At 44.4% G+C, this 25,028-nt stretch overlaps 1 protein-coding gene across 2 annotated transcripts in view; it reads left to right on the plus strand.

Annotated features, from left to right (window-relative positions):
• ern2 (endoplasmic reticulum to nucleus signaling 2) overlaps positions 1-25,028 on the plus strand; it is a 65,419-nt gene that overhangs the window by 32,339 nt on the left and 8,052 nt on the right. For both annotated transcript variants that reach the window (XM_078417795.1, XM_078417796.1), the window contains exons 6-15: positions 418-540; positions 11,023-11,124; positions 12,671-12,932; positions 15,358-15,436; positions 15,890-16,049; positions 16,830-16,948; positions 17,477-17,662; positions 18,615-18,879; positions 22,432-22,522; positions 23,842-24,031. In XM_078417795.1, coding sequence (XP_078273921.1) covers positions 418-540; positions 11,023-11,124; positions 12,671-12,932; positions 15,358-15,436; positions 15,890-16,049; positions 16,830-16,948; positions 17,477-17,662; positions 18,615-18,879; positions 22,432-22,522; positions 23,842-24,031 — 1,577 coding nt within the window. The remainder of the gene's footprint in view (positions 1-417; positions 541-11,022; positions 11,125-12,670; positions 12,933-15,357; positions 15,437-15,889; positions 16,050-16,829; positions 16,949-17,476; positions 17,663-18,614; positions 18,880-22,431; positions 22,523-23,841; positions 24,032-25,028) is intronic.

Raw genomic sequence — 25,028 nt, forward strand, 5'->3', positions numbered from 1 at the left:
CTTGCTACTTTAAAGATATGCCAAGACTCTGCTTGCACTGTTCATTGAGTTACAAAAATTCATGATATCTGAGAAAATGTCATCATATCCCTTCAGGACCTCTATTTTTAGTCAAACTCCTCTCGCTCTTCCAGACACCAGGACATGTCAAGCCATCCAATGTTTACTCATAGGACAACACCCCTCACCAAACAGCTCCTGGATTGTAGATATAATTCACTGACACTATACGTTAATTTTCTGCATTTGATATTGTGAACTTCTGTATTGGACACCACTGCAGTCTGTTCTTTCACAGTTTCATGATGTGTGCAGAGAAACTTTTTAAATGAAGCAAATGTCATTTTAAAATCGCTTTGATGTGACTGATGACTCTGGGTGTTATCGATAAATATAACGTGTGCTTTTTTGTACTAGGTAAGAAACAGGATCTGTGGTTCATAGTAGATCCTGAAACTGGAGAAAAGCAGACCACACTGACCACAGATATGTCAGGGAACATATGTCCAACCACTCCTCTCCTGTACATCGGGCGAACAGGTATTCAAGTATTTTGAATTATTGGGAGGAAAATATTGGGATCTTGGAATTAGTTATTCAATGATATAGGTGACCCAATTCATTTCTATGTGATTTAAAAAAAGAATTGTCAAGATTGATCCTGTTTCAAATTCACTATCGTGATGAATTCAAATCACAAGGATAGGTTAAAATATATTGGATGTCTAAATAAAGGGGAAGGATCATTGAAGCAATCCATGTTAGGGAAGTGTAAAGGACAGCTGGATTTGTCAATGGAGAGAGGAGTCTTTGGAAACATTATGGTTTGCCTACAATCCAACTGTTTTTTCAGGTGGTCAGTGAACCATATCACCATTTGAAGATCAGGGTGATTTTGCCAGTGTCCTGGCTAATACTTATCTGATAATGTAAATTGTGTGTTAGATTTTAGTCATTTTCAGGCTGCCCTTCAAGAGTAGGGATAGCTTGCTTTCATCCATTTTAAGGTTTCTGAATTGGCTGCTGGGACCATTGTGAGTGTGCGGACTCTGTCACCTATAGGATAGTTAGTGTTTGCTGGGACAGGCAAGCAGTTGATTGGGTTGTGGCCCTTCTGCCATTTCTCCTGGGCTTCTGTATAGTTCTGACAAATACACTCAAGGTTGTCATTACCATTGTGAATGTTTCTTCTCCATTTAAGTAGCCGTAATCAGAGATCACCATGATTTGTTGGGGATGTTAGATTTTATCATGGAATCATTAAAAACAGCTTTATTGTATCTGTCCATCTGATCATCTCTTGCATTGTAGGAGCCTGGAATTGAGCATCAGATTTGGGCGTCTGGTGTTGAGTATGTGCATGAAACGGTCTGACACCGGGAACATAGCATATCCTTGTGGACTGCCTCAGAGTAATCTACTGTTCTTACACTCATGTACTTAAATATGATTATGTCTCTGTAGAGTAAGTATATTTACTGAACTGTATTAAAAAAAGGAATTTCACTGTACCTAGGTACATGTGACAATAAAGTATCATCGACTATTGGCAACTTATGTTCCAAGTACGAGTAAATATGTGTTGTCTACATATTTCAGCCTATTGCCTGAAGTCAGATGACCTTGGGTCTGGAGTGGAAACGTTGTAGATCCTGTAGATTACTTTCATTCCAGTAGGAAATTTGTTGGAGGCGAGATGGCAGCATTATGGCAAAAAAGATTGGGTGATGACGCTTTGCTTGACCACAGTCTGCGCTAAGGATGGATCTGCTGTAAACCTGTTAGTTCAGTATATCATTGTTGAAGATCTCAAGGAACCCACAAAAGATAGCCTTTCCATTACAGACAACTTGATCACTCCCAACCAATAGCAACTACAGAGTGGCCACAATGACTGGGCTATGCAGACGTCACTTTGATTGACACCTGTAAAAGAACTCATTGATGAGAATGCCCAAAAGATCCTGGAGCCAACCAACTGCAAACGCAAGGCTACAAACGCCGCAACACCTCAAGGGAAAAGAAATGGCTTGCAGATAGCTGAAAGTTGAGCTTCATCAGAAAATCCATGGCCTACGAGCGAAGGAGGCCCAACAAACTGCTTTCTTCAACATTATCAAGGTCATCCATGGCTCAAACACCCAAGTGCCCACATCATTGAGAGCCAAGAATGGGGACAATGTATCAAGGGACCAAGAGGCAGTATTTGCCTGGAAAGAATACTATGGGGCAGTCATTTTTTCAGAATTATAATGTGTCAGTCTCTGGAAAACTATAATTCACCATTGTGCCTAAGCCTTTTGTGGCAGTGAATATTATAATGATGGTAAGGTATTTGTATCACTGATGTACCTAAATCAGGATGATAGTGACATCCAGTGGTAAGACTATGATCCTGTGACAAAACAGAATAGGTAGTGCATAACTATTTTGTGGGAGGTTGGATACAAATTGACTGATGTGAAACTTGTTATACTGATAGATAACCAGACTATTGATATTTTTAGTAACATATGTGAAGACGCACACAAGAGTTTATTAACAGTCTAGTTTCTGTTCAGCTTATTAATTACTAAGGGACAACTGCCCATATTTTGTTGAATTTAAACTCAGAGAATTATAACTAGTCTTTTAATGTGTTGACAACATAGTTTATTTGAAATTATTTTATAATTCTTATTCAATCCTAAACAGTTTAGATTTTTAATCCAACCACAATTTTATTAATTTAAAAGTGTTCACAGTTTTGCAGTTTATAACTTTATTTTGTGAAACTGTGAACACTTTTAAATTAACAAGATTGTGGTTGGATTAAAAATCTCAACAGTGTGGCGGATCAGGCCACTCCTTGGGTCAGCCCCCTCGTTACGTGACGGACAGGTGTAAGGGGTTAAAAGCCAGCCCGTGGGGAGGCGTGGCTCATCCCTAGGTGGACTAGCTGTGAGCAGGAGCTCACAACCTAATAAAGAACCTTACCTAAAACTGCCTGGCGTCTTGCCTTTTCTCTGGCTTCCGCCAGGCCACTACATTGGTGACCTCGACATACATCACGCGTCGTGATGTCGCGCAATAATGCGCAACCCGGTCCTGCCGACCTCGATGCTGTCTCCCTCAAACTCCCGACCCTGTGGACCGAAGAGCCTGAGGTCTGGTTCCAGCAGGCAGAGGCACAGTTTGCTGTGCGAGGGGTAACCGTTGACCTAACAAAGTATTTCTATGTCGTCGGCGCCCTGGACCAGGAGACAGCAAGGCGAATAAAGCCCTACCTAAACGACCCCCCCGCGGCTAACAAATATGCGGGCCTCAAAGAACTCCTTATCAGGAGGTTCGGCCTCAGCGACGCCGAGAGGACAACTCGAATTATGAGCAGGGGGGGGCTCGGGGACCGACGGCCGTCGGCCCTACTGGAGGACATGCTCGCCCTTATGGGCGACCACCCGCCCTGTTTTCTATTTAAGCAAGCCTACCTTCGGCAGCTCCCAGTCGACCTCCGCTCTCAGCTCGCTGGGGACCCCTTCACCGACACGCAGGGGCTGGGCGAGCGCGCTGACCAGATATGGATGTCCCGTCGGGAGGACCTGGAAGCGCTGGCCGTCTTTTCCGCGGTGTCGGAAGGCCATCAGCAAGCCGGGGCCGCCGTCGACCCCGTTTCAGGGCGACCCCCGCGGCGAAATCCGGCCGCCATCGGGCACCCCGGTGCCGGCACGCCCTTCTCGCACGGCCCGCCGACAGTTCAGCCAGACGCCACCAGAGGTCGTTGGTGGTCGGCCCAAGCAGCACCACCTCCAATACCGCTGGAGGCCACCGGAGGTCGCTGGTGGGCATCCCAGTCTGCACCACCACCGGCCACCAGCAGAGGGGGCTGGTGCTATTATCACCGTCGTTGGGGACCGAATGCCAAACAATGTCGCCTACCTTGTGCCTTTCCAGGAAACGCAAGGGCCGGCCGTCAGTGATTCCTTCGGCGGCCGGCCAGATCCATCGCGTGTTCGCTCGGGTTCGCCGCACCGGGGGTCGGTTCCTCGTGGACACTGGAGCAGAGGTGAGCGTCCTACCTCCTTCCACCGCCGATATCCATACGGGCAAACGCGGCCCCCTCCTCACTGCGGCGAATGGTAGCCCCATCAATACTTACGGGGTCTGCCAGCTCGCCCTTAACTTCGGCGACAGCTGGTTCACATGGGGGTTCATCATTGCCGATGTTTCCCAGCCGCTGCTGGGCGCCGACTTCCTGCGGGCGCATTCCATGCTCGTGGATGTCAGGCGGCAGCGCCTGGTGCACTCCAGCAAGCTGAGGCCGGTCTCCCCCAACGTCGGACCCCTGTCGTCCGTGGATGCGACGTACGCGCGCATCCTGGCGGACTTCCCGGACATTGTGCAAACCCACTTCTCCTCCTCCGCTCCCAAGCACGGGGTGCAACATCACATCCCCACCACCGGGCCACCCGTGCACGCCTGAGCGCGGCGTCTAGGTCCAGACAAGCTCCGTCTAGCTCGAGAGGAGTTTCGTCAGATGGAGTCAATGGGCATCGTGCGCCCCTCCGATAGCCCGTGGGCGTCACCACTCCAACTGGTCCCCAAGGCGGACGGGGGCTGGCGACCATGCAGGGACTATCGGCGCTTGAATGACGCGACCGTTCCCGACAGGTACCCGGTTCCGCACATCCAGGACTTTAATGCCCACCTGGCCGGAGCTTCCGTGTTCTCCAAAGTGGACCTGGTGCGTGGGTATAATCAAATCCCGGTCCACCCCGATGACATCCCCAAGACTGCCATCATCACTCCGTTCGGCCTATTCGAGTTTCTACGGATGCCGTTTGGGTTGAAGAACGCCGCACAGGCCTTCCAACGGCTTATGGACTGTGTGCCGTGGTCTAGAATTCGTCTTTGTTTACTTGGACGATGTACTCGTGGCCAGCCGCTCGAGGCAGGAGCACTGCACCCACCTCCGCCAGCTGTGTAAACGCCTCAGCGAGTACGGTTTGTCCATTAATACGTCCAAGTGCCGTTTTGGGGTGACGACCATCGATTTCCTCGGCCATCGGGTGACCCCACAAGGGGTGGTACCTCTTCCGGACAGGGTCGACGCTGTCCGCCGGTTCCCCCGACCGACCACTGTCAAGGGCCTGCAGGAATTCGCCGGGATGATTTTGTTCTATCACCGCTTCCTGCCGGCGGTAGCCCGAACTATGCGCCCACTCTTCCACCTCATGGCTGGTCGCCGCAAGGAGGTCGAGTGGGACGACGAAGGAGGAGCGGCGTTTGAGCAGGCTAAGGAGGCCCTGGCCAGGGCCACGATGCTCGTCCATCCCAAGGAGGATGCCCCAACCGCCCTGACCGTGGACGCTTCTGAGGTGGCGGTCGGTGCGGTGCTGGAGCAGCACATCGACGGGTGATGGCGACCACTCGCCTTCTTTAGCAGGCACCTCAGCGGGGCCCAACGGCGTTACAGCGTGTTCGACCGTGAGCTCCTCGCCCTCTACCTCGCGGTACGCCACTTTCGGTACTTCCTGGAGGGGAGACCCTTCACTGCATTCACAGACCACAAGCCACTCACCTTTGCTTTCGCCAAGGTTTCGGATCCGTGGTCTGCGCGGCAACAAAGACAATTGGCGTATGTGTCGGAGTACACCACCTCAATTCGGTTCGTGGAGGGAAAAAACAACAGGGTGGCCGACGCCCTGTCTAGACCCGCGATCCACGCCATCCTGCAAATGGCCGGGGGGATCGACTATTCCGCCCTAGCAGCCGCACAGCTGGGGGACGAGGAGATGGCCACCTATCGTACAGCCGTGTCCGGCCTGCAGCTGGAGGACATAGTCTGTGGCCCCGGGGATACAACGCTGTTGTGCGACACCTCCACTGGCCTGCCGCGGCCCATCGTCCCTGTCGTCTGGCGTCGCAGGGTATTAGAGGTGCTCCATTCGGGCGACGGTGGCCCTCGTAGCCTCCCGCTTCATGTGGCACGGGCTGCGTAAGCAGGTCGCACACTGGGCACGCACCTGCATCCCGTGCCAAACTGCAAAAATCCAGCGACACGTGCGTGCGCCTCTGCAGGAGTTTCGTGTCCCTCGGCAGCGCTGCGACCACATTCATGTGGACATCGTGGGGCCGCTGCCGCCGTCCCGGGGCATGACCCACCTCTTCACCGTGGTCGATCGCTTCACGCCCCCACTCACCTTGTAATTTGGCAAAACTGCTCCTGAAATGAGGCGTTCTGCAAGGTAGTCACGAGGTCATTCTCTGCTTACCACTTTGCAGATGCCTCTGTTAAGTTTAAAAGTGTGCGTCTGAGCTTCCAGTTTCCTGTCATTTTAATTCTCCAACCAATCCCCAAGAGTGTCTGCCTGAGTTCTCACCAATACAGCAAAACCTCAACATGGCTTATGAAACACCACCTCAATTTCCGAAAATGGAGGCTACAGCTTAAAAAAATTAAAACTCAATAATTAATCCAACAATCTCAGATTATCATTTGTAAAAGATACCACAAGTTTAGAGTATTTCCAGAATTCTCCTTTAGTTAGTTTCCAGCATCTGCAGAGTTCAGTTTTTCAATTTGATCATTTCTCTTTCCATTGTTTCTTTTCATCTTCTCGGTTTACACTTTCTCCAAACAAAGAGTTGTAAATCTGTGGAATTCGCTGCCTCAGACGGCAGTGGAGGCCAATTCTCTGAATGCTTTCAAGAGAGAGTTAGATAGAGCTTTTAATGATAGCGGAGTCAGGGGGTATGGGGAGAGGGCAGGAATGGGGTACTGATGGTGAATGATCAGCCATCACATTGAATGGTGGTGCTGGCTTGAAGGGCCGAAAGGCCTACTCCTGCACCTATTGTCTATTGTCTATAGATCTGCGATGATTGACAAGCCTTCACTAAATTATCTCTATTAGCATCATTACTGTTTGTGTCATTCGGTCCCCCTTTGTTTCCAACATGTTCATTAAATTCCTTTTCTTCTCTCCATTTTCTTTATTCTCCTTCCCTCCTCTACTACAACTTAAAATATATTTTATTTTTAACTTTTCCTAATTCTGTGATAGGTCGCCAATCTGAAGCACGGTTCCCTTTTGAAAAATGTTGCCTAACCTACTGTATATATCCAATATGTTCTGCCTTTATTTAAACACTCTCTCTGTCTGGATATGTGCTTCCCTCTAAACTTTATGGACTAAATGAAATAGGTTTTAAATTTCACACATAAACTTTATTCAGAATAAAAAATACAAACAAAACAAAAACTGTGCAAAACCACTTCATACATTGTAAGTGTCTATATAATCAATAGGTCATACTCAGTAGTGTTCGCACCTATCTTGCCACTCGTGGACGCCTGGGGTGAAATTCCTTCCCCTGTTTGAGGGGTGTTCCCCTCAATGTCTAGCAGTGGGAGGACCTTGGACTGTGGTCCTCCCCCACAGACTTCATGTTGGTTGCACCACGCTTCATAGCGTCCCTCAGCACGTTCTCCTGCAGTCTTGACATGGGTAACATTTGGCAACAGTGTGCAATGTTCCCTCACGGCCATCTCACTGTCCTGGGAGACTGACATTTCAGGTCCAGGGAGTGTCTTTCATCGAGTTGATGGTCTTCCAGCAGCACTTGATCCCCTTCTCCAAATGTGTCCCTGGGAACAGCTCAGATGGTTGAAAGCTGCAAGTTCTTAGGAATAAGTATCAGCAGTAATTTGTCCTGAACCAGCCACATCCAAACAAACACCTTTAGTTCCTTAGAAGGCTTAGGAAGTTCAGCATGTCCACAAAAACATTCACCAACTTCTATAGATGCGTAGAAAGCATTTTATCGAGATGCCTCACAGCATGGTTTGGAAACAGCTCCATCCAAGACCGCAAGAAATTGCAGAGAGGTGTGCACGTAGCCCACACCATCAAGAAAACCAGCCTCCCTTCCATTGATTCCATTAACACTTCATGCAGCCTCGACAAGGCCACCAGCATAACCAAAGACCAGTCTCACCCCCTTTTCTCCCCTCTCTGATCAGGCAAGAGGTACAGAAGTTCGAAAATACATTGCTCTAGATTCTTTCCAGTTGTTATCACCAACTAAACCATCCTCTCACCATCTAGAGAACAGTCCTGACCTCCCATCAATCTCATTGGAGACATTCAAACTATCTTTAATCGACTTTACAGGACTTTATCTTGCACTAAATGTTATTTCTTTTATCCTGTATCTGTACACAGTGGGTAACTTAATTGTAATCATGTAGTCTTTTTGTTGACTGGATAGCATGCGACAAAAAGGTTTTCACACATGAAAATGATAAACTAATCTAAATTAAATCAGAGAATCCTCTGTTACAGAGCTGCTCAGGTGAACTGTGACAAGGAGTCTTGCATCCTTCTCCAGGGCAGCATGCATCAGGAGTAAGACTCCGACAGTACCTGAAGCATCTGACTTGGAGGGTCCAATCAGCGCCAGCCAAGCAAGGTCTTGCGCTTGTTGGTGAGTTCTGATGATGAGGCATTTCGTCAGACAAACTGGGCAGAATGTTTAGGGAATTATGCCACAGGATCCATTGAGTCCTTGTCCTGCAGTGCCTGCAGGCTGACCATTGCTTAATAAACATGGTCACAGGTGTTGATTTTTTGAAGAAAAGAGGGCACGTAGTGAGCAAAGTGCAGCTGATTGGCACATTGTGCAGCATCGATGCCAGGCCCATCCTAAACAGCAGGGATGGATAGAACCTCACATTATTTAGTTTCTTGATATTCTCAGGGGTCAGCAGTTTGACAATTAACTTCCACATCCCCCTGTCTGCCTTTTGGTCCTTCTGAAGATAACAGGAATCCCAAAAATCAGAGATCTTTGGTCAGAGAAGAACACCAGCGTGCATTTGGTGAGAGTGACTGTAACAATCTTCGACATGAAAAGGAAGTGTGACTGGGACTGGGCTGAGCCATCCAGTTACAATTAAGTGAATTGCAGCTATTCTCCGTCTGCAGGGTTGTTGAAGGCATCACACAACTTTGCATCCTTGACTATCTCCATCAGGAACCTGAAGACGGTGTCCAGTCTTCTGTTGGCACTGCTGGATCGTCCAACCGAATCGATAATTCAGTTAAGTCACTGGCTAAAACGACTGTTCGAGACATCAGCAGTAGCGATGGGAGCTGCTGGAAGATGGCCGCCGCTCACTCTGCATGGGCGATCCGTGCACACCGATCAGCTGGAGTGAAGGATTATGGTACATAACTTCCACCACGGAGACTATAACCACTTCCCTGACTTCAGTGATCAAGACGTTGGCTCCCCGCAGCAGGATTCCCAGGCCAGAAGAATGACAATCATTGCCCTTCGATCATACTGACAGTCAGTGGGGCTACCATCATGACCGGCTCAAATAGGTGCAGAGGCGTGGCAGCCTACACTCTTGTATAAAAATCACCTGGACATGCTACGAGTGGTTTAAAGTGTGTCCTGGTATCTGGGTGTGGTGTATCACACTGCTGATTACATTACATCCAGGATGAGAACCTGGCAACCATTAGTGACAAAGCAGTCGTGTAACTATCTCACTATATATATATATATATATATATATATATAGACGGTGAAATGAAGAGATATAGAACAAATGAATGAAAGATACGCAAAAAAGTAACCATGATAAAGGAAACGGGCCATTGTTAGCTGTGTACTAAGTGAAAACGAGTTATACAGACAATGAAACTCACCAGGACGACAGTGAAATTAGCACAATGACTAGGATGGGGAGGCGATGGAGAGAGAGGGGATGCAAGGGTTACTTGAAGTTGGATAAATCAATATTCATACCACTGGGGTGTAAGCTGCCCAGGTGAAATATGAAGTGCTGTTCTTCCAATTTGCACTGGGCCTTTGTTCCATGAAGTTAATCTGGAGAGACTTCTCACCAGATTCCTCATTGGACGTATGTCTTTCCTTGGGTAGAGAGATTAGATCTGTGCTCAATATTCCAGATACTGTCTCACTAGGGTTCTATAGGGCAAGATATCTCTTCTCTTCTGCTGAAATCCACCTACAATGAAGTTCTAAAAGCTTGTTGAACTATATATTAACTGTGAGTGTATCTCCTTATGGCTCTCTTTCCTAAATGGCTGACTCCATAATTTGAGGCTATCACCCCATTGTTTTACACATTCAAGTCTCTTTGCAATGTAGCACCTGTGCTCGAGAGTTTTTGTCCTCAAATATAGAGCATAGCATTTTCACTGTGGCAGCATAGTGGCGCAGTGGTAAAGTTCCTGCTTCACATGCCACAGACCCGGGTCCGATCCTGACTCTCTTTTTGGAGTTTGTATGTTCTCATGATCACATGAGTTTTCTCTGCGAGCTCTTGTTTCCTCCCACATTCCAAAAATGGGTTTGTAGATAAATTGGTTTGTAGATAAATTGGCTTCTGTAAATTGCCCCTTGTGTGCAGGAAGCTAAAGTGGGATAACATAGAACTAGTGTAAGGGTGATCGATGGTCGGTGTGGCCAAAGGGTCTGTTTCCACGTTGTATCTCTAAACATCTCTTTCAGGACCAAGCCAAAGTGCATTATATTTTTTACTGTATTCACTGTTGTAATGAAGGAAACAAGGCAGCTAATTTGCCCAGAGCAAAATTCCACAGTGATGTAATATTGACCAGATAATCTGTTTTAGTAGAGTTAATTGAGAGATGAATATTGACCAGGGCATTTGAGTTAATTCCTCTGCTCATCAAAATTGTGCTTTTACATCCACCAGTGAGGGCAGACAGAGCTTCAGTTTAATATCATCCAAAATACAGCATTTCTAACAGCTTCACTTTATCATTACCAGTCTGGAATGTCAGCATAGGCTTTTGGATTTGAGTTTCAGGCACTGGACTTGAACTCACAATCCTCTGAGTAAGAATGCAAATTTCAGAGCCATAAATGACAAGGCCAATACTCTAACAGCAGTATTAAATCTTTTGTAAAATTCCCTGCTTTATATTATATTTAAAAAATTGAAGCTATGTAGTGAATATGTTTTATTCTTTAACTTGACAGAGTATATGATCACCATGTATGATACCAAGACACGTGAAATTTTCTGGAATGCAACCTATTATGACTATTCTGCTCCTTTATACAGTGAAAACATGGACTATAGTAAGTTTTACAATTTTATTATACACTAGGACAGTGTGGACCCGTTGAGTCCAAAGCTCTCTGAATTGGTGTAGCACCCTCCCCCCCCACTCCATCCCCCCCTCAACCCTCCTTATCCCCCCATCTCCCCTCACCCCCCCTCCTCCACTCTTAGGGGCTCTCCAGCACTCCTCCCCTCCCCCCCCCCCCCCATTCACCCTCCATCCCCCTTATCCCCCCTCCTCCAGTCCCCCCCTCACCCACTCCATCCCCCCTCAAGCTCTCCTGCATTCGTGTAGCACCCTCCCCTCACCCACTCCACCCCCCCCCCTCAACCCCCTTATCCCACCCCACACCCACCATCCCCCCTCAACCCTGCTTATCCATCCTCTCCCCCCACCCACTCCATCCCCCCTCAAACTCTCCCGCATTGGTGTAGCACCCTCCCCTCCCCCACTCCCCCCTCCCACTGACCCTCCTCAACCCCCCTTATCCCCCCAGCTCCCCTCACCCCCCCCCCCCCCCCCCATCACTCTTGGGGGCTTCCTGGCACTCCCCACGCCCATTCCCTCCGCCCCTTCCCCTCACCCACTCCACCCCCCCCTCAACCCCCGTTATCCCCCATCCCCTCCCACTGCTCACCCACTCCATCTCCCCTCAACCCCCTCTCCACTCTTAGGGGCTCTCTGGCCCTCCCCCTTCCGCCCCTTCCCCTCACTCACTCCATCCCCCTCAACTCCCCTTATCCCCCCTCCCCTCCCCCCACTCCATCCCCCTCAACCCCCCTTATCCTTCCCCCCCCATCCCCCCTGCCATTTACTCTTAGGAAACATACATACAAGATGAGCCGGGCGGGAGCGGGAACTACACCTCCCGGCGGGCAGCGGAAGATGTGCACAAGATGGTGGAGCGGGAGGAGGAGGAGAAGGAGAGCGGCCGCAGTGTTTGTGTGTGTGTGTGTTTATGTGTGTGGCGCTCTGCCTGCTGGGGATTGTAGTCCGGTGATGGTCAGGGGCGCTGGGGCCGGGCGGGAGCGGGGACTACACCTCCCGGCGGGAGCGCGGCGGCGGGAGTCGCGCACAAGATGGCGGAGTGGGAGGAGGAGGAGAAGACGGAGGTGCGCAGATGCGGACCAGTTCTGCGCACGCGCGGATCCGGCGACCATCTTGCGTAAGTATCAGATCAACGGGCCCCAAATGCGCAGGCGCGGACGTGTTGGGTTCCCATTGTGACGTCGAACACGGCTCACGAGCAGGGTAAATGGAAAAGTGATTTTTTTAACTTTAAAAAAGTGATTTTTAAAGTTTAAAAAGTGAAAAACGTTTAAAATATAACAACCATTTGACCCACAGGCAATGATGAATAAAGTGATGCTAAAATTGTTGCGCTATCGTGTACCATTTTGGCTGTATACGCATATATATAAGATGAGAGTTTTTGTAATATATAGATTTGAAAATTTAAAATTTATTGAATACCAAAATATGAGTTCTCTTCTGAAGTGAAATTATATCCTCTCATTTGGTAAACTCACCAGTGGTTATCTTTTTGTTTCTGATTTTTGCAGAGATGGCTCATTTTGCATCAAATGGTGATGGTTTGGTGGTGACTATAGACAGGGTATCAGGCGATGTCCTTTGGATGCAGAATTATGGGTCTCCTGTGGTGGGAATGTTCATTTGGCAACAGGACAACCTTCACCAGCTACCACACCTCAATGTTGCCATGGAAACACTGCGGTACCTCACCTTTAACTCTTTGGATATCCGAATGATCAAGTGGAAGAACCAGTTTGCGAAAGGGCCGTCCACTATGAAGACCCAATTGGTGTAAGTTGATGCTTTTCTAGATCCCAATTCAACATTCTATCTGCCTATGTTCGAGGTTCTCCATAACTTCAGGACAAAATGAAAGGGGTTTTGCGCTGGACTCGGACACTTTAATGCCATAATCTACAAGATTGGTTTAAAGTATGTCCTAATATCTGAGCGTGGTGAAGCACCACCCATCCAAGATGAAAACCTGGCAACAGTGAGAGACAAAGCAGTTGTATGGCTGCAGCACATTAATATGGAGTGCAAAGGGAATTGAGGTGAGCAAGAGGAGATTGTGATATAACTTCAAGTAACTCACCTCCTGCCATTAATTTAAACAGCATGTGGTAGTTGTGAGCACAAAAGAATAAAAGGAATACTGTCGTAAACAAGGCTACTAGAGAAATGGTACCTTTTCATTCTTGTTTTTTTCTGTTATTTCTTCTTCCCTCTGGCTCCTGATGATAATGTAATGGATTGACTACATGTCGTCTCCTGCAAAGTGCAGGAGACCCATGTTCGATTCTGACCTTGGAGGCTGCTGGTGTGGAATTTGCACAATAGCTAATATTATCCCACTTTTTAAGAAAGGAGGGAGAGAGAAAGCAGGGAATTATAGACCAGTTAGCCTGGCATCTATGGTGGGGAACATGCTGGAGTCGATTATTAAAGATGTAATAGTGGCGCATTTGGATAGCAGTAACAGGATTGGTCCAAGTCAGCATGGATTTACGAAGGGGAAATCATGCTTGACAAACCTTCTGGAATTTTTTGAAGATGTAATAAGTAAAATGGACAAGGGAGAGCCAGTGGATGTAGTGTACCTGGACTTTCAGAAAACCTTTGATAAGGTCCCGCACAGGAGATTAGTGGACAGAATTAGAGCACATGGGTATTAACATGGATAGAAAATTGGTTGGCTGACAGGAAACAAAGAGTAGGGATTAACGGGTTCCTTTCAGAATGGCAGGCAGTGACCAGTGAGTGCCGCAAGGCTCGGTGCTGGGACCACAGGTATTTACAATATATGTTAATGATTTAGATGAAGGAATTAAAAGTAACATTATCAAATTTGCAGATGACACAAAGCTGGGTGGCAGTGTGAACTGTGAAGAGGATGCTATGAGGATGCAGGGTGACTTGGACAAGTTGGCTGAGTGGGCAGATGCACGGCATATGCAGTATAATGTGGATAAATATGAGGTTATCCACTTTGATGGCAAGAACAGGAGGCAGATTATTATCTGGATGGTGTCAGGTTAGGAAAAGTACAATGTGATCAGGGTGTCCTTGAACATCGGTCACTGAAAGTAAGCATGCATGTACAGCAGGCAGTGAAGAAAGCTAATGGCATGTTAGCCTTCATAACGAGAGGAATTGAGTATAGGAGCAAAGAGGGCCTTCTGCAGTTATACAGAGCCTTGGTGAGACCACACCTGGAGTACAGAGCCCTGGTGAGACCACACTTGGTGTGCAGTTTTGGTCTCCTAATTTGAGGAGGAACATTCTTGCCATTGAGGGAGTGCAGCATAGGTTCACGATGATCAGCCAGATCACATTGAATGGTGGTGCTGGCTCGAAAGGCCGAATGACCTACTCCTGCACCTATTTTCTATGTATCTATGAATAAATCGGGTAGATGCAGTCTTTTTCCCAGAGTAGGGGAATCGAGGACCAGAGGACATAGGTTCAAGGTGAAGGGGAAAAGATTTAATAGGAATCCAGGGGGTAACTTTTTCACACAAAGTGTGGTGGGTGTATGGAACAAGCCGCCAGAGGAGGTAGTTGAGGCTGGGACTATCCCATCATTTAAGAAACAATTAGACCGGTACATGGATAGGACAGGTTTGGAGAGATATGGACCAAGCGCAGACAAGTGGAACTCGTGTAGCTGGAACATTGTTGGCTGGTGGGTGAGTTAGGCCGAAGGGCCTGTTTCCACACTGTATCACTCTATGATTCTGACCTGAAAGGTGTAGAGGGGAGAGAAAGAGTTTAGGGCGGAAGAGGAATTCCAGACCCACACTAAAAGTTTTGTAATTCCAAAAATCTGGAAAGTCTGGATATATTTGGGAAGAACTATATTCATTCGTCTCGACCTGACCCGTTAACAAATCACTGAGTTTGGAAAGTTATTCAGTGCACTTACCATGCATCATGCAATGACCCCTGTGAGTCTTAACAAAACAATAGTGCAGATTTTACTTATTAATGTGCACTAATGAACTAAAGCATGGAAGGTGATAGATGTCTCCACTACAGCTATCATTAAACCATTACAAAGAAATTCTATGACTGGTGTTGCAGTTTACCTATTTTACAACACCCAAATTAGTCGGTGCCACTAACTAAGATCATGATTTTTGTCTTTTGTTCAAGAAAATAATCATGTTATATATTTCTCCAATGGCTAACTATATTGTGCATTTTCTTGTTGCAGTCCCACACTTTATGTCGGGAAGCATGCATCTGCTTTCTATGCCTCAACATCTCTCGTTCATGAAGGAGTTGCCATAGTGGTAAGTACACCTCCATGGTGAAAGTGCCTGATCTGTGTAGGCAGCATTGTCGGGAAATGGACAGTTTCTGAAAAATGTATAAATCCTAACAGAAGGACAGAGGATCTTAGCAGTCTCTTGATTTTCTACAAAGTTTAGGGACAGCATTGGGACAAAGTAGACACACAGTGCTGGAGTAACTCAGCAGGTCAGGCAGTATTTCTGGCGAAAAAAAATGAGAGGCAGAAAAAGAATTTCAACCCATCCTTTTTCTCCAGAGATGCTGCCTGACCCGGTAAGTTACTCCAGCACTTTGTGCCTATGTTCGGTATATACCAGCAAATACCATTCCTTTCTACACTTTGCGACAAAGTACTTCCCTTGTCTTTTATTTATTTACTTGTCTTTTAAGAATGTTGTATGGGAATTTGTCTTAATCTAAAAAGGATACAGAACATCCTGCTTTTTCCACAGCCACGTGGAATCCCCATTGTACACATCGATGGTCCCACAACTGATGATGTCACTGTGCAGGAGCAAAGTGCTTGCGAAAGAATACCGAGCACTCGAGTCAAATATCCCCAGGGGAGTATTCTTGCATCCAGTAACATCAAGAGCCAATGGTTATTCATAGGTGCGTAAATAACCTCCCTCTTACGGTAATAACGCACACAATCTTGATCATCAAGTATGTATTAGTCAAAAAAGTCATATGCAGATCCACTGATCCTCATTGTCATAATAATACACAGATTCTTGTGCAACACTAATTTCTACTCCTAATGAGTTCCCATCCCCTTTCTGCCTTAAAAATTAAGTAGCTACCATTGATCCATATTGGTATATTTTATGAAAATGTTTTTTCTCTTGTCTTTGAAATATTTTATGTTAGGTTATCATATTCGATTTATTTAAAATTACTGTGACTCCTTTTTTGTATCTTAATATGTTTTAACAGAGTCAAAGTAAAAAGGCATTTGTTAGAACAACTGTGGTTGCTTCCAGTTTTGGAGGGACATTTGTGTGTTAGATAGTTTGATGTCCCTATATATTAAAATTGGATTATGGCCTCCTTTTGGATGTGAAATATTAATTGCAGGCATGCTTAAAATACATTGGCTTTTATATAATACTGAGCACGTTACGGAACAGGCACAATGAATTGCTGTTGACATGCAATAACTGCACATGGATATACACTTGTCATGATTCAATTGATTGGTGCATCAGGCGCAAGGCACTGCTCCATATGAATTGTGCCAAATGTAAGATAGTATTGACAGGGTGGTGGCTTGAGGCTGTTTTATGCAGCTATCATTGTAAATGTTACTTGTACATACAGCTTTCATTTGGAATAGTAGAAAGTTTTCTCATTGAAAGAATCAACAACCCATTTGGTCTATTTTATTTCAAGGTCATCATGAATTGCCACCAGTTGCACACACGACAATCCTGAGGACATTTCCAGATCGTGTGAAGAAGAATAATGAGGCTATCATCACTACAAAGACAAACACAAGAACTATTGATGAAGTATGTTGCAAATAGCTCATTTTTTGTTTTTGGTGATTTGTACCCCGCCCCCCCCCCCCCCCCCACACACACACGTTTGTCTGTGTGCAGTCTCTATATAAAAAATTGAGGCACATTGGTCAATGAAAATCAGAAGAAAAACTGCAGGCACCAGATCTATCCTATATTGAATATCTACCTTATACTGACTCTCTATTTTATTTCATAATTTTATAAACCTATATAAGGTCAATAAACCTCTTGGTCAGAATGGGAAATATGGAACATATTTTGAAGTCAATTCCATTCCTCCTGTCGATTAATATGAAACTTTATACCTAAAGTGATAGTTAACTTTAGTGTTAACAAACAAAACTTTGAGAGACACATGAAAAGTAATTTACCCCTGACCTCCAATAATAAAAAACTATTAAATATTATGCTTCATAGACAGGCAAAACTATAAATCATATTTATTGAAAGATGTTTAGTTATATAGCAGTATTATATTTTTACTTTGTAAACTAACATTTTTGAACTGTTGTTAAGTTTATGACGCAGAGTGACCAGATACAATCAAAATCATTTGATGAGAGTTATCGGATTGATAGTGAAGTGAAGCAAGAGGCTGCAACAGAGACGGTGCCTGAATTGGGAAACCAAGATATTGTGACTGCGACTATACTTGCTATACTAATAGGATGTTGGGTGGTGTTTCTAGTCATGTATCCAAATGTAAGTGATGTTTCCGGTACAGTAATATCACGCCTCAGTAATATTGTGTTAAAACAGCCTCCAAACGTAATAATAATACAAGGTTTCTCTTTTGATAACGAGTTGAATAATGATCATATGCTCTTCAGCTTCCTGCCATTAACATAATGTTAGGGTGACTCTCAGCTCACTTAACCTAGTGTTATTCTATTCCTCCAGCTCCCCTTCTATATTCTCTGCTGGACCCTTCTCCCACCCAGCTTCCCTCACTTAACCTGATGTTACAGCCATTCCAGCTCACCAGTGTTGGCCAATAGTTACAATAATTGCTCCACCATTGAAATCCCTCTATTAAATCTAGTGTCACAATGATCTCACACTCTCCTCCACTAACTTAATGCTATCCCCAGCTCTTTCAATTAAAACGTCTATATACTAGAACTCTTGTTTGTTTGCTCCTGAACTACAGCTAAAACGGTACAGGATAGCGCGCCAATTTTTGGTCCATCTTACTCACCGTCATCCCTTTGGTGCTAGTGGAAGAAATTTCATTGAAATCGGAGAGGGAGGGAGGAGGAGGAGGGGAGGGGGGGGGGGGAAGGGGGAGTGGGGGAGGAGAGGGTGCTGCACCAATGCAGGAGAGGTTTGGGCCAGCGGGTCCACTTGGTCTAGTGTATCATAAACCTCCACTCATCATCAATTAATTCCATGTTCAATGGACCACAACCTCCCTGTTATTAAGCTAATGATCCAGTGATACACCCTCTCAGCCATCAACCCAACAGAGATCCCTTTCCCCCCCTTACCCATAGTTCCACTCCAGTAACCTAATGTTCATTACATATCAGTGATAATATCTTTGTTTGAAATCCATTTAAGGGGGGTATTGGTTCAGAGATCAATCTGCCTAATTGTTCTACAATGTTGGGAAAGATACCCTATCTGCTCTTTTTCTCCATCTTTTCTGTGACAGAAAATGCACTGGCAGCAGAAATTACAACATCAACAGCTGGAACAACAACTGGAGGAGAGATTTCAGCTGCTTCAGCAGCAGCCCTCATCCTCCAGTGACCAGAACAATTTGACTTCTTCAGAATACTTGGAAATATCTCAAACCTCCAAAAAAGAAGCCCAAGGACCCGACTCCCCAGTTCGTGACAGCAGTAACCAATTATCAGAGCAACCTCCTGTTTATAGTTTGTACAATGGTACTCTCTGTTATGATGATATAGTGGCTGGTTAGTATTGAGCTTATCTATGTTTTTTTTTTGCAAATTTGTTCTCTTTTCCAGAAAACAAGTATCCAACATTCTAATCAGTCAAACAAGCATTGTCTATCCTTGGGCAAAACAAAGGAAGAATTAATGACGTAGTGTGCAGGAAGGAACTGCAGATGCTGGTTGATACCAAAGATAGACACAAAGTGCTGGAGTAACTGAGCGGGTCAGGCAGCAAAGAAGGGTTCTGACTCGAAACATCACCCATCCTTTTTCTCCAGAGATGCTGCCTGACCCACTCGGTTACTCCAGCACTTTGTGTCTATCTGAGGAATTAATGACGACCTATTACAAATGTAACTGGCAGTTGAGATTCGTGCGCAATGTGAATACCCACATCGAGTAGTAAGTGGGCTGTCTGTCAGATAATGTGTGATTTTAAGAAAAATAAAAACAAACAGTGCAACTGGAATTGCCAGGTTTCTTTTTGATTGACAAACACCATAGGAGGTAATTTTCTGTGGGGAAGTAACAAGATGAACAAGATAGTTGAGAGGAACAAGTTAAATCCGAGTGAGAATTAAGTTGGAACATTCTCATTAACTAATATCTGGGAGGGACTGAACATGACACAAAGAATGAAAGGTAGCAGAAAAGAGAAGAATGAAGTGAAATGTCAACTGGGGGGGAACTGGCAGTGTCAGTTGGGCCATTTATTGTAACTCTTCTTAAACTTGGGCCCAATGTAGTAAAGCAAATGTCCATTTGCTGCTCGTTTCTTAACCACTTTTATCAACTTACTCTGTCATTTCCAATAAACTACAAAGTGTAATGTACCATCTCACCAAGCATGCAATATCAGTATCTCCTGGAAATGTAGTAATGGAAAATGGGAACAGACCAAGTGAATGTACCAAATATCTGTGCAAAGTTTTAAACCTCCTATATAAGAAAGGATACATTTGCATTGGAGGCAGTCCAAACGAAATTCACTGGGCTAATTCTTAGGATGGGAGGGTTGTCTTATCATGAGCAGCTAAAGAAATCAGATTTTTATTTGGAGTTTAGAAGAATGAGTGGTGATCGTATTGAAACATAAGAGATCATGAGGAGACATGACTGGATAGATGTCAAAATTCCCAATGTTGGGGGAGTCCGGAACCAGGGGCCACAGTCTTAGAATAAAGGGGAGGCCATTTAAAACTGAGGTGTGAAGGAACTTTTTCACCCAGAGAGTTGTGAATTTGTGGAATTCTCTGCCACAGAGGGCAGTGGAGGCCAAATCATTGGATGCATTTAAGAGAGTTAGAGCTCAGGGGGCTAGTGGAATCAAGGGATATGGGGAGAAGTTGGGCACAGGTTACTGATTGTGGATGATCAGCCATGGTCCCAATGAATGGCAGTGCTGACTCGAAGGGCCGAATGGCCTCCTCCTGCACCTATTTTCTATGTTTCTAAAATGTTTCCGCTAATGGGAGATAGAGGTTACAAGGTTTAAGGCAGTCCTTTAAAATTGAGGTGCATAAGAATTTCCAGCAGAGGATGGTGAACGCGTGGAATTCTCTACTCTGGAGGGTTATGGAGGCTGGATCATTGAGGGCAAGTTTTTAAATATCAGGGAATGAAGGGAATGATTTTCTTATGTTCTTTTATTATCAGAAAAGTGGTCTTAAATTGCTAACAACTAAAGGTGAATGTCTCCCCATATATACATAGCAAAATAATGTTGTCACACTTTACAGATTTATTTCAGCACATACCAGCTCTGCATAGGAGCAGGCAACCTTGCCCTGCTCCCCTCAGCTCTCCTCATAGTCCTGCATTACATTCCATGAACTATTTATCCCTTTTGAATATGCCTACACTACTGCATTTGGCATTGCATTCCAGACCTTAGCCACTGCAGCTTTAAAAATAATTCCTCATGTCAATTCTGGTATCTTTGCTTGTCACATGCAATCTAGGTCCCCTCGTTCTTGACCTCTGCTAATGGGAACACAATATTAGGGTGGCACTGTGGCATAGCAGTAGAGTTGCTGCCTTACAATGCCAGAGACCTGGGTTCGATCCTGATTACAGGTGTTGTCTGCACGGAGTTCGTACGTTCTCCATATGACCTCGTAGGTTTACTCCGGGTATTCTGGTTTCCTCCCACATTCCAAAGACGTGCAGGAGTGTAGGTTAATTGGCTTCTGTAAATTGTCCCTAGTGTGTAGGATAGCATTAGTGTACAGGTGATCATTGCTAGGCATGGATTTGGCGCCCATAGGGCCTGTTTCCACGCTGTATGCCTAAACTAAATATTCCATTCATGGCCAACTCAGTGTTTCACAAAGATTCATTGTCTCTTCCTTGCTCTTGTACTTTATGCCACTACTTAGAAAACCCAGAATCCTGTACACTTTTAACCACTTTTCCAACCAGTTTTAATTTTTCACATTTCTTTTGTATCCCACCACAATGTCCAACTTCATTTCATTCTCTCCATTTCATTTTCTGCTTTCTCCTGCTAAATGTCGTTCTTTGTATCATAAATTCAAGGTTAATGAAAGGTTCCAACTTAATTCTCATTCATATTTAATTGTGTCCTCTGTTATTTTGTTCATCTAGCTACTTCCCCACTGACAAACAGTACAGGGGATAATTTTCAGTATAAACGTGTGAGAAACTTGGCAGCAATAGCTGTAGTAATGCATATTATTATTATTATTACTATTAGGAACAATATATAACATTTGCTACTAGGTTTGGGCATTCATGCTGTGGAAGCATATTGATGTGGCAGAGGTGCATTGAAATATGCTTCTCCTTAATTTCCCCCCTGATGGTAGCACAGCGGTAGAGTTGCTGCTTTACAGCGAATGCAGCACCAGAGACTCAGGTTCGATCCTGACTACGGGTGCTGCACTGTAAGGAGTTTGTACGTTCTCCCCGTGACCTGCGTGGGTTTTCTCCGAGATCTTCGGTTTCCTCCCACACTCCAAAGACGTACAGGTATGTAGGTTAATTGGCTGGGTAAATGTAAAAAATTGTCCCTAGTGGGTGTAGGATAGTGTTAATGTGCGGGGATCGCTGGGCGGCACGGACTTGGTGGGCCGAAAAGGCCTGTTTCCGGCTGTATATATATGATATGATATATGATATGATAAGATATAGGTCTCTCACAAAAAGTCCAAAAACCAATGAAGATAGTGAGTTTTAAAATTGATCATTTCTACATTTAAAAAAAAAGTGCCCCTAATTTCCACAGAATTCCCAGCTAGTTTATTTTTCCATCGTCTCAATCTGTCTTACTTTAACCAATTTCTAATTACTCAAATATAAATATTACATAGGAGAATTGGGGTTTTTTCAAGTTGATTAGCATTATCCTTTTAAAAGAAGTCATATTGTTATCGTGCTCAATTCCCAGACATTGATTAAATGAGGAGCCTAGATTCAAATAATGAGTTAAGAATAGGGGGAATGTTTTTGAATCTTGTGCACAACTGGTTGTAATTTTGAGGTTTGCCAAACAAATGGCCCTGCTACTGTTCAAGAAGTCAATGGAGTTCTATCTTCTCTCCGATCCAGGTGCAGCAATCAACTTAGTTACAATAGGAAAGATTTCCTTCAACCCAAGAGAAGTACTGGGTCATGGAGGCGAGGGAACATTTGTTTTTCGGTAAGACAAGGAAAGTCCTAAGTGATATGTAATCTTATTAATAGTCTGTGGAAGAATGGATCAGTGAGCATCACATCTGTTTTTGAAAACGTAACCCTTCCTACCAGTGTCAAAGTTAGAACTCCTGGTATGTATTGGAGCTTTAAAATCTTTACTTAGTGCTGAATGTCAACTTCTTGCTTTGATACATAGAGTTTCACATACTGAGCAGAGTTTAAAATTTTCTCCACTCGAAATGAGGAAGATTCATTCCCAAGTCTGCTGCACCTCCTTGCAGATAGTTTCATAAAATGACATTGGTGGAGGGTAGGGGGAGGGAACATAGGAAGCGAGGAGGCCTTTCTACTGCTTGGGTCTGTCCACCAATCGATTCAATAAAGGTCAATATTAATATTAATTCACTACCCTTGCTTCAAACTCTATTAATACCTAGCAAAAATATGTTTATCTTTTGAAGTTACAATTGAATCCCAATTTTAGCGGCATTTTTAATGGTGAATGATTCCCAAAGCTATTAACACAATGTTTTCATGGAGGCACAAGTGACTGCAGATGCTGGAATCTCAAGAGTCAAAGGTTTCATTGTCATTTGTACCAAAATGCAATGATGAAATTCTTACTTGAAGCAGCAAAACAAGTTTGTAGATACAGTACCCAATACTCAAAAATAAACAATTTTTTAAAAAGTTCTATAAATTTAAAAAAACAATATAGTGCAAAACAAAACAAAGCCTGAAGTCCTTATTGCAATGAAGGATGTTCGTAGTTTGGAGTTCAGTTGGAGTGTGTAGTGTTCAATAGCCTGATGGTTGTTGGGAAGAGCTGTTCCTGAATCTGGATGTCACAGTTTTCAGACTGCTATGAGTTCTTCACGATGGTAGGAGTGAAATGAGAGCGTGGCCGGGATGGCGTGGGTCCATGATGATGCCTTTTTGAAGCAGCACCTCCTATAGATCTCTTCGATGGTGGGGAAGTCAGCACCCCTGATGGATTGTGGAGTGTTAATCACTTTTTGTAATCTACTACTTTCCTGAGCGTTCAAGTTAACGAACCACTCAGCGATGCAACCAGTCAATATACTTTCTCTGTCACACACCTATTGTTGACATGTTGAATCTCTTCAAGTATTGTTGACATGTTGAATCTCTTCAATCTTCTTAGGAAGTAGAGGCACTGATAGGCTTTCTTTATGATCGCATAATCACCTTGTTTCTATAGAGCTTTATTTTTTTATGTACTTATTTTTATTGTTTTTTTTTAAACTGTCCAGTTTGCATTATGTACCCAGTAAAGTAACTGATATCTTGTTCATTTCCCAGGGGTACCTTTGATGACCGCAATGTTGCTGTGAAAAGAATTCTCCCTGAGTGTTTCAATTTTGCTGACCGTGAAGTTCAGCTCCTTCGGGAATCTGATGAGCATCCCAATGTCATTCGCTATTTCTGTACTGAAAGGGATAGGCAGTTTTATTATATTGCAATTGAACTGTGTGCTGCTACACTGCAAGAGGTGAATCAGTGGCTTTCTGTTTAATGATGTGGTTTTTCATCTTGCTCTCCAAAGTTATTTAGTTGAAACCTGTTTGCATTGAAGACTTTTACATAACATGGTCAATGTTTAGAAGATTGTGAATACAATGAAGCATTAATATGGGCAAATTATGCACTTTCATAAAGCATTCAAATGTACAAATACATTTAAAATAAGGAAATTAGGCATTAAAGGGAATCATGAATTTCTTCTTTCACAGCTAGGTAATAGCGTATTAACCAATACCATGATAGCCAATGGTATAATGGGTTCAGTAGATTATAGATGAAACCATAAAGTGAGAACCTGGTTTAGTAAGGTTATTTAAAAAAAGTCCCTGTATAGTAATTGTGCTTGGACATGGACATTACATTGATAATTCTTAAATAAAAAGGATTGGTAATAAATTGCTGGCTTACTAATCTCATTACAATCACTTATATCAAAAATGTATTTTTCCCTTCAAAGTATCTTTTAGTGGGGCAAATAAATTCTTCCAGAGCTTGCATCAGCCCCCACCCCCTATATGGTCCCACTAAATGTGCCACGTTCACATACAACATGCTGGCATGGAAGTACTTTAATTCTGCAAGCATTAGAGGAAATAATTAAGACAAATGGACATTAGGAACAGATTAATTTGGGTAGAAATCCATCTTGCACACAAACCATTTTGTAACATCTCCATTTGTTGCACTCACTCTACCAAAAGGTGAGGTTAGTGGACGTGAATGTCATGTTCGTGCATTGTGTGCCAATTGTACAATGGAGCAGTGTAGGTAATTATTACTCCTTTATCTATCTTATCCAGCTTCTGGCCTGGGAGTGTTTGATGCAACAACATCGAGGGAGCTTTGTTCTGCATATAGCCCCGGGAACATTTGATCAAGTATTCTGCAGGAAATACTTCCTATATTTGTCCTGTATTTAATCATGTTGTATTTTACCTGGGTGCTTCTGGTATTCTATTCCTTAC

This window comes from Rhinoraja longicauda, chromosome 21 (assembly GCF_053455715.1).
Source record: "Rhinoraja longicauda isolate Sanriku21f chromosome 21, sRhiLon1.1, whole genome shotgun sequence".
NCBI classification, from domain to species: Eukaryota; Metazoa; Chordata; class Chondrichthyes; order Rajiformes; family Arhynchobatidae; genus Rhinoraja; species Rhinoraja longicauda.